General features: G+C 43.5%; 1 protein-coding gene across 2 annotated transcripts in view; it reads right to left on the bottom strand.

The window, feature by feature from the left end:
- Nucleotides 1-366: 366 nt before the first annotated feature.
- ST6GALNAC5 (ST6 N-acetylgalactosaminide alpha-2,6-sialyltransferase 5) overlaps nucleotides 367-14,023 on the bottom strand; it is a gene marked incomplete at both ends in the record, with an annotated part of 173,327 nt that continues 159,670 nt past the window's right edge. The window contains 2 exons of one of the 2 annotated variants that reach the window (XM_082863389.1): nucleotides 367-598; nucleotides 11,772-11,879. In XM_082863389.1, the coding sequence (XP_082719515.1) occupies nucleotides 367-598; nucleotides 11,772-11,879 (340 nt within the window). Of the gene's footprint in view, nucleotides 599-11,771; nucleotides 11,880-14,023 lie in introns of those variants that run through there. The other variant, XM_082863390.1, reaches the window with a different exon arrangement.

Genomic DNA, 14,023 nt, shown 5'->3' on the forward strand with positions numbered 1-14,023 from the left:
TCTACAAAGGAATACAACTAATGTTGACTTCCTGATGTCTCAGTTTCGAAGGCAATACTTAAAGAGATCCAAAATGTTTTTAGCCGTGGCAACATCATTTAAATGAGAGTTCAGCCCCTACGGTAACCCCTTTTGAAAGGGACAACACTCATTAGGATGTATTCATTCTGGAATTTTCCCTTACAGACCAACTGCACTGCTGTGTAGTCACGCCTCGGAGGCACCTGTACATGGTACTTCTTGAGAACTGAAGCTACCCCGGCGACCCATTCTGTTCCTCTTTCATGTCTGGTGTTTCAAGAAGTTCAGTGGCCTGATGTCTGATACAGTGGGTTCTTGGGATATCCATCTGGCCACACACATTCCTCAGAACACAGGTTTATTCTCAGGATGACTTATAGCAAGTGATTCTGGTTTCCAGTCTGGTTGAAAAAAGTGAATATTGAATGTCTGTGCCCAGTTCTTAAAGACTCTTTTCTCTGTGATAAAGCGGTGATGACTGCCCTTCCGTCCTCGCTCGTGGGAGAGGTACATCGTACATTCATCAGGTCCAAGAGGTTCGTAATAGTGATAAGGTACTGAAGGGTGATCGGGATCCCTGTAGGAGGAAAACGAGATAACTGATTAAAGCCAAAAAAAAAAAAAAATTCCTTTCACAGATTTAGGTAAGATGTTATCTTTAATAAGCCGATAAACACAAACCATACTTTCAAGTTAAATGAATTCAACAAACGGTTTTGCTGATGTTTAAGCAATATGCACGTGAAGAGGATCTGAGGCTATGAAATAAACTCAGCGACCATGATTATCAAACAGCAAGATTAAACGTGAGCCTGTAGGATGCTCAGGCTTTGGGGATTTGGAAACTACGTAGTCCTAAGAGCCAGCTATAGTTATGATTTCCACTCTTGCCCCACACAGTCTGTTTAGCACAAACAGCTATGAAGATATTTACAAAACAAAAACACATCATCCTCCTTCCCCAGCCCCGCCCCACTCCAAACCCTCCAGGGGCTTCCACTTCCACTAAGAGCGTGGCCTACAGGGTGTTCGGTGATCTGGCTCCTCTCCAGAGCCTTCTCCTAATCCACTTGACCTTGTCTGCTATGCTCCCGCCTTACTGGCCTCTCCGGTGGTCATCTCGACCAAGCTGGTCCCTCGCCTGAGGCCTTGGCTATTGAGGGCAGTCACCCGGCTGGAACGTTCTCCCATCAGCTCACTCCTTCTCACTGCTGGGGATCAATGCAAATGTATCCTCGGAGAGGGCTTACCTGATGCCTGCCCCTTCTCTCTATCTCACTTGCATTTATTTCCCTTGTGGCATTAATCATTCTCTGAAACTGCTGTCGTTGTTTACTTGCTTATTGTCTGTTCATGAGAGCAGGCCTTTGTCTTGTTCTTAGCAGGCGCTCAATAACTATTTTTTGAAGTTCTGTTGTTGAAAGAAATTTATATGGAGTTAGCTAAATTTATATGCCGTTAGCTAAACGGCAGGACTCTAAAGACAATTCTTCCTCCAGGTATGGAAAGTGGATGATGCAAGTTTGATCGCACGGGAGAAACTCAGCAGGCACGACGCCACCATTTTTCTCTTGCTGTTTTAGACGGACAATGTACTTAAACCTAGAGTCTCTACGTTGAGAAAGTCCAAATCTTCAACCCCTGCTGTGTAGCCCGAGAGTCCCCACATTTTTCAGTCTCTATATCCCTGTCTCCGCCTCATAGGAGAAACACTGGCTCATTTGTTCAAGGTAATGTGAACAGGATTAACGTGTGGTGGTGGTGAGCGCCCTGATGTAGGGTTACTAAAATATCTCACCCCCAAAGAGGTCTGGTCTCAGACTGGGTTCCATTCCACCCCACCTCTTCTGTCTTGAAGTCTAAATGATAAGAGCAGTCAAGATATCCCAGCAGATAAACCTTCCTACCTTGACCTACACTCACCAAGAGGCCTTGTTGCAAGACTAAGCTCTTCTTGGTCTCTTCTTAGCGCTTCTCTTAAAAAGTGTCCCAGCTTCCTGCAAACCACCTTACAGCGTTTGATGCCCTGGGGTCTCCCTCCCAGCACTCAGCTTTACTCTAAGTACAGTAACTTGGTTTCCCAGAGATGCTCATCCTGCTAGATACCTATTCGTTTTCTTCAGAGGAGATCAATACACAAATGGCTTTTAGAGTAGCAAGTTTTCTGGGGTCAGGGATCGAAGTCTTTTATCAAGAGGGGTGTCGAGTTCATGGCTCTGAAGACAATAAACCTTTGAGCTTCCTCTCCTCTGAGGTTAAAGTTCTTCCAGGAAGAGAGATTTACTTTTGTCATGCAGCATTTAAACATTCCTCATCCTGGGTTGGATGCTGTGCTGAGTTAATAGTTTGCATCTCTATTATGCCTGTCTCAGAAGTATCTCTATGTTCTATAGTGAGACATCAGATCCCGTCCTGTGCAGTTATTATAGAGTTTGCTTATTTACTTACCCTAGAAATTGAAACCCCTTAAAATTTTAATAGAACGTGTTTTCAATATAGAAAGTGCATGGTAGGAAAAATTCAAGTTGGAACGGACCACTATGAAGAAACAAAATTAAAAAAAGAGAAATAGAAATTTGTGGGACAAGTCTCCCCAGATTCATATGGCTTAATTTGGGGAACCGTGCTAAATTCGTGTTGCCATGGTAAACTTGGGGTTAAGCTTTTATTCCAGTACGGGTCAGGTTTTAAATCTGATTCATCTTAAGTTTTGGACATATTATTGGCATCAATCTGACTAAAGAGGCAATCAGGTTTCTAAAAATATCATGAGATTGATTTGACACCTAGGCATAGAGGGAAATTGGAAACCAGATAAAGGATGCTATAGGATCAATTTCCTTATTCAGGAAGACCATCTCCTTGAATGAAAATGTATCTGACTCCACACTGCTCTCCTAAAGGGAGAATTAAATTTACATATTTGGTTCTGATGGTTTCAAAGGTGTCCAAATAACTGAGAGTTGTCTTCATGCTTTAAAACTTTGTCCAAATGGCAGAAAAGGGCTTGATGGGACTTAGAAGGCAGAGCCGAAGCAACTGCAGGGACAGCTCTGCTGTAGGTTGTCAGCCTGCCATCAGGTGTCATCCACTGTGCTGTTCAGAAAGCCCTTCCTTCAGAAAGTTCAAGCTTATAATTCCTTAAGCCTTTTTTCCCAAGCCTGACTTTCTAAAGGCTGCCATAGTTTGTTTCCCCTCCACCTGATCCAAATGAAAACAGCAATAAAAATCAGCAGACTTTCCACATCAGGAGGCTACTGCTGTAAAAGAGAGGATTCTGGAGCTCAGGTTGCTGTCTGGGGTCAGGGGATGCTCAGGGAATTAAGATGCAGGGGTGCGGGCTGTGTGGGCATGATAATCACAGAGCCAGTTCCCTAAGTGGCAGCAGCCTCTCATCAGCCCTCCAGGGGCGGTGGGGGAACAAATCCTGCAGAAAATGTGAAGAAGGATTGTTTTTTCTCTATAGAGAAAGCAGGTAGGGAGAATGAAAGAACTACCATGTAGTGCACAGGTATTAAAGAAATACCATGGCCTATGTTCCACCTCCATAGAGTCTGGTTTAATTGATTTGGAGAGGGTCCCAGGCACAGGTATTTTAAAAAGTGCCTTAGGTTTGAGTATCAAAATAAATAATGGCAGTATTGGATTATGAGTCCCATAAAATAAAACTGAATAAATATCCATGAGTCCATGATGATTTCAATAAATTACTGAATAAATAAATAAATGAAATACAGAATAATTCCAATTAATAATCTAGAAAGAATGAGGGAATAGAAAATCACCATTAGAACAATGCAGTAGTTGTTGCAGGCAAGATGCACAGATGAATGGAATATGAGAGAGGAAAAGCATGAGGAGATATAGGTTATTTGCATGAGGAGATATAGGTTATTTGCATAGGTATCAAAATAAATAATGGCAGTATTGGATTATGAGTCCCATAAAATAAAACTGAATAAATATCCATGAGTCCATGATGATTTCAATAAATTACTGAATAAATAAATAAATGAAATACAGAATAATTCCAATTAATAATCTAGAAAGAATGAGGGAATAGAAAATCACCATTAGAACAATGCAGTAGTTGTTGCAGGCAAGATGAACAGATGAATGGAATATGAGAGAGGAAAAGCATGAGGAGATATAGGTTATTTGCATAAGTCCCCCCAATGTATTTATTAATGATAGAGGGAAAAATTGTAACTTTACAATGAGTAAACCTGGCAGACACCACCTTCACCAAGTGACCAAGGTTAACATCGCCAGTAATAAGACATTTTGACATCATGTACCTCTTGATATGAAATGCTATTGCTTCTGTGGTATCCTTCTCAGTAATGCATAGCCTCAATCTAATCATTAGAAACTATCACACAAATCCAAAGTGATGGACATCCTACAATGACCAGAATTCTTCAAATGTGTCGGAGTCATGAAAGATAAGGAAAGACTGAGGAACTGTCACAGACTGGAGGAGGCTAATGAGACATGATAAGAAAATGCAAAGGGATCCTGGATTGGGTTCTGCAGGAGAAAAATGACATCAGTAGGAAAAATGGTGAAATGTGGATAAAGTTTGAAATTTATTTGAGTATTGTACCGGTGTTAATTTCTTAGTTTTGATAATTTTGATAATTGGACCAAAATGGTAACATTAGGGGAAGCTGGGTGAAGGGTATACAAGAACTCTCTGTACACTTTTTGCAACATTTTCTGTAAGTCTAAAACTTTTTCAAAACAAAAAAATTTAAAAAGGTAACAATGTTATAAAGTTCTGTAGGAGATTCTAATATGCAGCCAGGTTTAAGAAGGCTGATTTAGTTAACTACCTGCTAAGCCTCAGTGCTTAGCTTATATTATCTCCTTTATTCTCCATCAGGCGTCTAAGGTTAAGTATCACTACTCCGTGTGACGGGTGAGCATCCGGCACCCAGGGTGAGAATCCGGCGCCCAGGGTGAGAGTCCTGTGGCTGGTTTAAGCACACAGCCTCACTCATGGGCCATCCAAGATTCTAGACTTGACTCACAGTGCTCAGTACTCCACATAGACTAACATTTAATCCTCACGTCACCCCAGTGAGAGAGGTACAGTTATTACCTCTGGTTTACAAATGAGAAAACTCATACCCAGAGAAATTGAAGAAGTTTCAGGGCCCAGATCTGAACCAAAGCTGTACTCTTAAGAGTGAGGCTCTGTGTCTTGGAAAAATTCCTGTGCCACCAGGTGGCTGTCTGCACTAATGGCACCCCAGGTTCCCGTTGGGTTGGCACCATATGGTTGAGAGCAACTCTGGCCTTGCTGCATTCTCCCAAGCACCCACCTACAGAGGTGCCCCGTGCCTGGTGGGCACTGTGCAGCGGGTCAGGGTGCGAAGCACAGGCCTCATGCTCATTTGCAATTCTGCCCACTGATATGTTATCAATGGCAGCAGGAGTTGGTGATGTGCCATTTTAAACCTTCTAAAGCTAGGCTGTGCAACTGGAAAGAAACCTCGTATCATTAACAGGTAAGGTGGATATTTCCATTTCCAGGTATGATCTAGGTTGACCCTGATCTCCCAGTTTGGGCTGGACGATCTAGAAGGCTACAAAGATCCTGATGAAAGAATGGTGCTTTTGCCTCTCTTGAGAGCCTCAGATACTCTCTCCAAACACACTTTTATTCTTGGCATGGTATACAGTACCATATAGCAGGTAGTCAGGGACTGTTTGAGGGATAGTGTTGAATCCGTAGCTGTCAAGTACCTCGGTTGTTCGGAAACTGGCTCGCACTGGGGGTCTTGGGGACAGTACGGAGCATTCAGAAGGAAATGTTCCCCTAACAGGCCTTCCTACACAGCTGCTTCAGGCCCGGGAGGCCCCATGAACCACCTTTATTCTGTTGCCTCCATTTCTTGTTTTTACAGCCTCTTTTGGAAGGAAACTGCCACACACTTTGGAAGCCAGTGAAATAATACTTGTGCTTCTGGGGCACAAAAAGTGCCGAGAGCCTGCGGCTGCCCACTCGTCATGGGTCAAAGGCCCAAGTGAGTCGCCTGAACCCCATATCCACACCCAACCACTCAGGCACCTCAGGTGATGCCATAGCGTCTCATAACAGATGCATTGGAGCCATGGGACAGAGGAAGGTAATGAAGACACCCAGTGACCAGTAAGTTGGTCAAATTATAGCAAAGATAGAAGAAGAACTTATGGCAAAGTTAAGCATCTATGAAAAACAAAGTACAACAATGTATTTTAAGTTCACTTCGTAAAATGTGAACCACGTGGACGCATTATATTCCATACCCGTCCTCTGTAAGCATCTGATTCTACAGGGTAGACTGGTGCCAAGTAGGAACTTGCCCTGTAATGCTGGCAGCTTTATTAATGTTCACTAGCTAATAACTCTGGCAGAATCAGCTCTCTGATATTCACGATACCTTTGAGATGTCCTTCACATTATGGATAAGATATTCATTTAGTTCCATGACAGTGATTACTCTGAGTCGTTACTCTGCTAATTAATACTCAAGAAATGATGGGTAACAGAGAGTTGTAAACTTGGTAATGTGTTAAGTATGACCAGAAATATGACTGTTAGACAGAATTTAAATGCTTGGCCCATTGTTATCACAAATAATTTACAATGGAAAATGAGATTAAAAATACTCACCATCACTTAGTTTGGAAAGCAATGATAACAGAGCTTTTCCATTGCAATTTATAGTCCATCTAGAGAGAATGGATTTGCCTCTCCATATGGATACGGCGTGATTTAAAGGTCTATGTCCCCATAATAATATATTTTGAGGCTGTCTCTGGTGTGACACGACATTAATTTTCTCTGGCTTTCTGAACACTGATGAGCCTGGCGTCCAGTGATAGAGGCAGGATGGAGACTGATGTCTCATGCCTGAGGACCCAGTGCTGGCCTTGGCTGGGAACGATACAGGTGGCCACCAGTGACTTCTTTGGACCCTCGAAATTGGTACTTGCCACTGGCTAATTATACTCTTCACTCACCTGGCACTTTTGATTTGGAATAAATATAGAATCAGTCTCCTAAACACCGTCAAGGAAAGGAAGGTTTTTATTTATTCGTTGAGTTAATCAATACTGAATACATACTACACGCCAGACACAATGGCAAGAGCTAGGGACACAAACGTGGCTTGAGATAAGACCCCTTCCCTTGAGGAGATTACAGGCTGATGAAGGAGATGGACATGTCACTCAGTTAGCTGAGGCAGAGGGGAAGGTGGCAGAGGCCCCAGTAGGGGCCCAGGTGGGGTCTGACTCAGATAGGAAGGCAAGGAAAGCTTGGAGGAAGAGGACCTCCAAAGCAGTGGAGGGAGGGGTTAAGAGTGTTAGCTCTTGAGCCCTGAAGACCTGAATTCAAATCCCAGCTCCATCACTTACCTGCCCCACGACTTTGGCCAGTTGTTTCATGTCCTCAAGCTTCATATGTAAAATGGCGATAATAATAATGTTTATCTCCTGGGATTATCATAAAGGTTCCATGAAATGGCACCTGTACTCGTACTTAGCACAGCACCAGCATGTGGTATGTGCAGAAAAACTATCAGCCATTAATATTACGGTGAAGAACTGGTAGTGATCAGCCAGATTAAGAAGGAGGGGATGGATGTTCCGAGATGAGGGCAAAGGGACAGGTGTGTGCAGGGTGAGCTCCTTCTTGAGTTCCTCAGTATGGCTAAAACAAGTCTGTGAGTAGAGGAGATGAGACTAAGGTGGCTGCAGAGGTCAGGTCCTGAGGGCTTGTGTGCTAAGCTAGGGAGTGTGAACTTTCTTCTAAAAGCTGTGGGGACCTACGGAGGGGTTTAAGTGATAAGAGTCAGACTTGCGGTTTATCCAACAGCACAGTGGTGTTTGGAGAGGAAAGAGAAAGACCAGAGTTGGGGAGAGCGGTCAGGAGGCTATTGCAGCACCAGATTAAGGAGGAAACGGTTGCACGCCAGTCACATGACTTTTAGTCAGCGTTAGATTCTGCCAGGTTTCGAGTAACATGTCCTTCATCTGCCACCATGGCCATTTATACATTCACTCTTTCCATTTGTGGTGTTAAATATGAATGTGGGGTTATTCGTCTCCCTAAGGAGTCCATGTGCTTAGTAGTTTAGAGGCTACTGGAAATCTTCTTGCCAATGAATGATTCCTGGAAGTAAGCCTGGCCCTTTGGGTGGGAGGGATGAGAAGGCCAGACCTCCAGGAGAGCTGGATGGAAAATGACAGCTCCAGGCTTGTAGGAGTGAACCCACTCACACGTCTTAGAAGTCAGGCACTCATGGATGGCTCAGCTGTCTGCTCCCAGGATATAATTTAGTCCCCTACTGCACCTCCCTATATATCCCAGCATATAGCAGCTGACATTCCCTTTGGGTCACTGCCACGCTAAGCTGATGGGAATGACTGCAGAAGTAGTCCAGCGTTTGGTCCTCCTGTGCCTTGGTTTCCTTGGCAAGGAGAAGGTGATGACTCTATTCTCCTTAAAAGTGTGTGAGAGTGTGATTTAGATTGGAAAGCGGCATGACCGTATCTTAGACCAGAGGTCATCAAGGCTGTCAATGTTCTTATTTGCCACGGGACCCTTTGTGATATGAGAGCCCACAGGTAAAACAGAGAGAAGTTCATCTGCTGCCGATGAAGTGGGGCAGGAGGGGGCAATGTTCTTTCCTCTTAGCTCCTTGCCCTTGTTCCACCGGATCAGGTCAGGAGAAAGCCAGAGCTGGATGTTTCAATAAAGCGCTGCGCGTCAGAGACTACGACAGGCAGAACGTGAATATTTTCTCCCACAGAAACCTTGGGAACCTTCTGTCCCTTATGACTGAATTGTGTCCAAGTGACACGCAGGAGACCAAAGGCGGGAACCCTGTCTCATTCATCTTTGATTATGTCCCTAAGTGCCCAACACAAGTTAGGTGAATGAATCAGAGTCTCTGTGATTTGTTTAGTAAATGACTTCTTTTGAGGGTCCTAGTTGTATCTCAAAGTCTGGAAAGGTTAATTTACCCAAAAAGAGCAGTTGGCTCTCCTTTCGTTTGCTGAACCCTGGCCCCATGTGCCTAACTCTTCATTCCAGTGAGAGACTGGGCATAAAGAAACCACAGAATGGGGGAGTCTGCTGTGAGCAGCCCGTGGGGTGTCCTGCAAGGAGCTGGAGGGAAAGTGGGATCCAATTCACATGGGAGCCTTTCGTGTCCTTGGCCCTCCCTGCCAACAAAGCACTGTTCATTAGTGCTCGCCAGACAGCTCCTTAAAATGTGCTCATGGGTGCACACCTGCAGATGAGTGAGCCCTTTCTCCTCGTAAATTTATCCACACTTAATGTACACCAGCACTGTGCCAAGAATTCCTCATCTATTATGTCATGGAATTATCATATAACCCCGTGAGGTAAGCACTAATGTCATCATCATCTGCAGACGTGGAAACTACGGCTTCTGAGACGGTCATTAAGTAACCTGCCCACGGTAACTAAGGCTCAGTGAGGTTGAAGAACTTTCTCAAGGTCACATAGCTTCTGACCTTGAGAAATATGGCTCATTTTCGGTCATATAAACACCCTTTGACTACAGCACGAGAGAGAGAGGACAGGGCCATTCATTCACTCAGTATGTACGGAGCATCTGCTATAGGTCAGGACGGTACTGATCTACTGCCCTGTGCACCATGGCTTCAACAGTGATCCCAACACACAAAAATCTCTGCCCTCGAGGTGTGTATATTCTGGTGGACTCAACCAGCATGAGGTCTGTCATCTCACAAAAGCTTCCCTACCACTTTTGGCCCCAGTGATATCTTATCTCCCTAAGTCCTACAGCTCATGACATATGTACCCTGCTGGCCTTAGAGTTCTTAGCTTCTTTCAAAATCAAGACCAAGGGAGAATGATCAGACTAGTAGCTGGATTAACTTGGATAAGTTGCTTTTTCATTTTCTGGTGGTGATACTGTTTGCAAGAGTCATTTTGACTCCAAGTGGCTTTGCTGTGCTTGTTAGATTTCTGTATGGGTAAGGCTTATCGTAAGCCTCCAGGAAGCAAGAGCTGTGGCCTGTTCTTTGAACCCCTCCCAAAATTCTTGGTACCTTTCAGGGCAATTCTCAAGGGCTTAGGATAATATTAATAATTATTTTATATATTTTATGTATAATATTAAAGTATTAGTAACACTAATGTTATTAATAATCTTTCCTGAGCACTAACTGTGTGCTGGGCACTGTGTCAAATGTTCTACTGCCATGATCTCATTTAATCCTCACCATGACCTGTTTCCTTTTATTATTATTTTCTTATGCCCGTTTTGCAGATGAGGACAGCAAGGTTCAAGGTCACCGGTAGGAACTGGGTGCCTGGTGGTTCAGCCCTTGTGTCCTGGACGTGAAGATGAAAGGAACCTGGGAATCAATCTTTACTGCTCCTTCCTTTCTTACCCTTCCTAAACGGGCATCAGGACTGAAGAGGATGCTGTCACCAGCCTAACCCTCTGCACCAGAGGATGCCCAGCACACTTCTTCAGTCTCTCTGATAGGACACTGGGGCTAGGGATCCTTCTGATGAGTCCTGGCCAAAATCACCTTGTGAGAACAACTGTTGAACCTTTGGGATGGTGGCTGAGGAACAGAAATTCAGAGCGGCTGCCAACATACGGTGCACGGACGGTATCTTGACTTCCTTGCTAGTGTCATCGTGTAAATTGTTCCCATCCTAAGTGCACCAAGCCGTGATGAACTAAATCTGAGTAAGAGAAATGACAGGTTAACTTGCCTTTCATTTGTTTTCCATAATAAGTGCAATATTTCCTTGAACACTTTAAGTCATTAACATTTCAATTTATTCATGCTCTTTTTCTCCGGTGCCCTAATGGCAATATTACATAATTATATCTGCCGTCTAACCATCAGCTTTGATGGCTCTTTGCATGCCCAAAGGGGCCACTGCCACTGCCTTTGTTAGCCTGTTGGTTTGAGGAGGCAGTTGGCTTTTTTACACCATCTTACCTACTTTTTTGCACAGAGGTTGTTAAAGGGGAAAACAAGGCCAGTGCATTAAGTGATGAGGAACTGGGTGAGGGTCCAAGCTCACTCTGGCCATGTACTAGGTGCTGTTCCAAGCACTTCACATGTATTCACTTATTTAATCCACCTCCAATACTCTGAGGCAGTCTATTATTATCATCACATCCACTTCTAATGACGAGGAAGCTGAGACACAGAGAGAATGAGTGACCTACTCAAGGTCGCACTAGGTTAGTAAGTGGCAGGGCTGGGCTTTGAACCTGTGCCGTCTGCGTCCAGACTCCACCCACTTCCTTACTACATCATGTCTTCCCTGGGGATGCATGAGTCCAGGCAGATTTCAAAGGCCTGCTCTGTCCACCCCTTTCCTTCTCCCCTGTGACCTGACTCTTACATCTAAACTAGTACTGCTGCTGTGTGGTCTTTGGATTAAAAAGGGTGGGAGAAAAGTGGCACAGTGATAATGGCACAATAATGTATGCTTCATCATTCTTGCATCAAACCTCCAAATGGTAGAATTTGCCTAGCAGTACAAACAAAAACTTTCAATATTTTATATCACATAATTAAATGCCGTTTGCTGTTTCTAGAACCAGGACTTGGGACGTGTTAATTAATTGCTTCAAGAAGACAGTAGACATGTTTCATGGTTGATAGTTGGAATCAGATATTTATAAACACTGCACAACACTGCTGATGAATTACATTTGCAGAATAAATCCTACCTGCAGAAGTCTGGGGGCACCATGCCATAAACATTGATCCTGTCACAGAGCTCCAGGGCAATCGTCATTGTGAACCAGCCAGTGCTGAGCCAAGTGTTGGAGATCTTCCTGGAAGGAACAACAGTTAAGTGTGCAGCTGGTAAAATAATCATTATACCCACTCCATCTTAAACCTTTTCTGGAACAAGGCTGACTATAAACACACGCACTCTCTCTCTCTCCATTTGGTAAACTCTCTCTCTCACTCTCTCTCTATCTGCTAAAGCTGGAACTTTAGCAGATAGAAATCTGTTACTCATACCACCATATTCCATGATAACATGACAAATGATGTCAGTACTCCATCATGGTGGATTCTCAAGGGACTTCTACATAGTCAAAGATGATGATCAATGTTTAAGTGCGAATTATTACCACTCAATTTCTTGTAAGATGACAATCCTCGTGTGTCGGCTCTTTATTAACTAGAATACTTGACTAGCTATAAGTATTCTTTTTTGCTCCACGCAGGGTGGATAACAAAGAGCTTACTAAATGTGAATAAACACAGTTGTCTTTATCTATCAATTGATCAACTGATTGACCAAATGATCTTAGGGTAGAAGCTTGCCTTCAACTAGACTAATTAACACCAACATCGTGACTGAATGTCTTTCCTTAGAAGGAGTACATTCATTTGGGAATGGGCTAATGACCAGAGGAAAAGGGACACAGGGATGCTTACGTTTAATTGAGCATTTGCTTTATTTTACCTCAGAACAGTCCGAGCCCTGTGAAAATTTTTATTAAATGACCAAAAATGGACAGAATTTAAGGAGTAAATCGGTGGGTTCCAACATTCATTCATTTGCCCATTCAAACATCTGTATTGAGCCCCAACCACACACCAAGTCTAAGGGTAATCGTGGAGACACAACATCAAGGTCTAATGTGACTTGTGAGGATGACTCGGTCCACCATGCTATGCTGCTGTGGATATTAATTTCAATTCTTTGGGGGTTGCTGCATTTACTTGTTTTTTTCAGTGCTTGTGGCATGCATCATTAGCCAGTTTCAAACACCTTATCCCCAAGGTCAGACTGTCTGACTTTGCCCAGCCATAGCATCGTATGTGATGTGAATGAAAGAGCCGCAGGAAAGCTTTTCTACTTGCACTGCGTAGCACCCCTCTTTGAAAAGGAAGAGTTTTTGTTAAGCAGTTTGCATTATTTCCATTTCACATAAGGAATAACAACCAAAAAAGGCATTTTAAGATGTCTTTTGTTTTGTCACCTACCTGACAGGAATGGGTAATTTAGTCATTCCTGAGTTCGTGGCTTCAACTTTCTAGCTCTTAACTCCTTTACTCATTTTTATTTTCCATTCCATCGTATCCAGATCCAGTAATATCCCAGGAAGTACATTTAAAATATTCTCAAGATGGAAATCGCATGGATTTGTATCTTACTAGTTTCTGTCATTCACCAGCTAAATGACCTGAGGCAGGTTATTGCTGTTCTTTGAACCTTGATTTCTTGTCTAGAAAGCAAGCATGGGAAGCTCTATCTTCCTGTGCTATTTTGAGGACTAAAGGAGAGAACATCATAAAAAGTTATCTAGTCTGGTGTGTTGATACATCAAGATCCCTTCCTCGCCTCTTGGTTACTAGGTTGGAGCAAATGAAATAATAATTCAACCATTACTCCTGGTGCTTTTTAGCACACACAAAACAACTGATATCCTTCCAACACTGCTACTGGCTCTTGTGTAGGAGCCATCATCAGTAGCCAGGGCAGTACAGTAAGTCCCTTACATACGAACTTCCAAGTTGCAAACTTTCAAAGATGTGAACGTGCGTTCGCATGTCCAATCACATAAGTTAGTTCACGTGACTGGCATACATAGTCACATGCGTGCATCCTCTACAAGTGGTTGTGCTTTTGTGTACTTTACTGTACAGTACAGTAGTACAGTATCTTTATTACAAGCCCAGGATGTCATCTATGATGAGGAAAAAAGAGCTACTACCCAGACGTCACTGATTGTTTTTTTCAAGAGGGTAGATAGAATTGAATCCAGCAAGGGAATGGAACTTGTACCATCAACATCAGGCGTGAGTGACATTGCTGCTTGCCCTCCATCTCCTGTTGCTGACGATCCTTCAGCTCTACCATCTCCCACCTCCTCTCCCTCCTCCAGTCAGTAAGTCTTCTTGCCTGTTCACTCGATGCCAGCTCCTGTATGCAGCTGTTGTACTGTACTTTTCAAGGTAC

The sequence above is a fragment of the Leucopleurus acutus genome (genome assembly GCF_964270905.1).
Source record: "Leucopleurus acutus genome assembly, chromosome: 2".
NCBI classification, from domain to species: domain Eukaryota; kingdom Metazoa; phylum Chordata; class Mammalia; order Artiodactyla; family Delphinidae; genus Leucopleurus; species Leucopleurus acutus.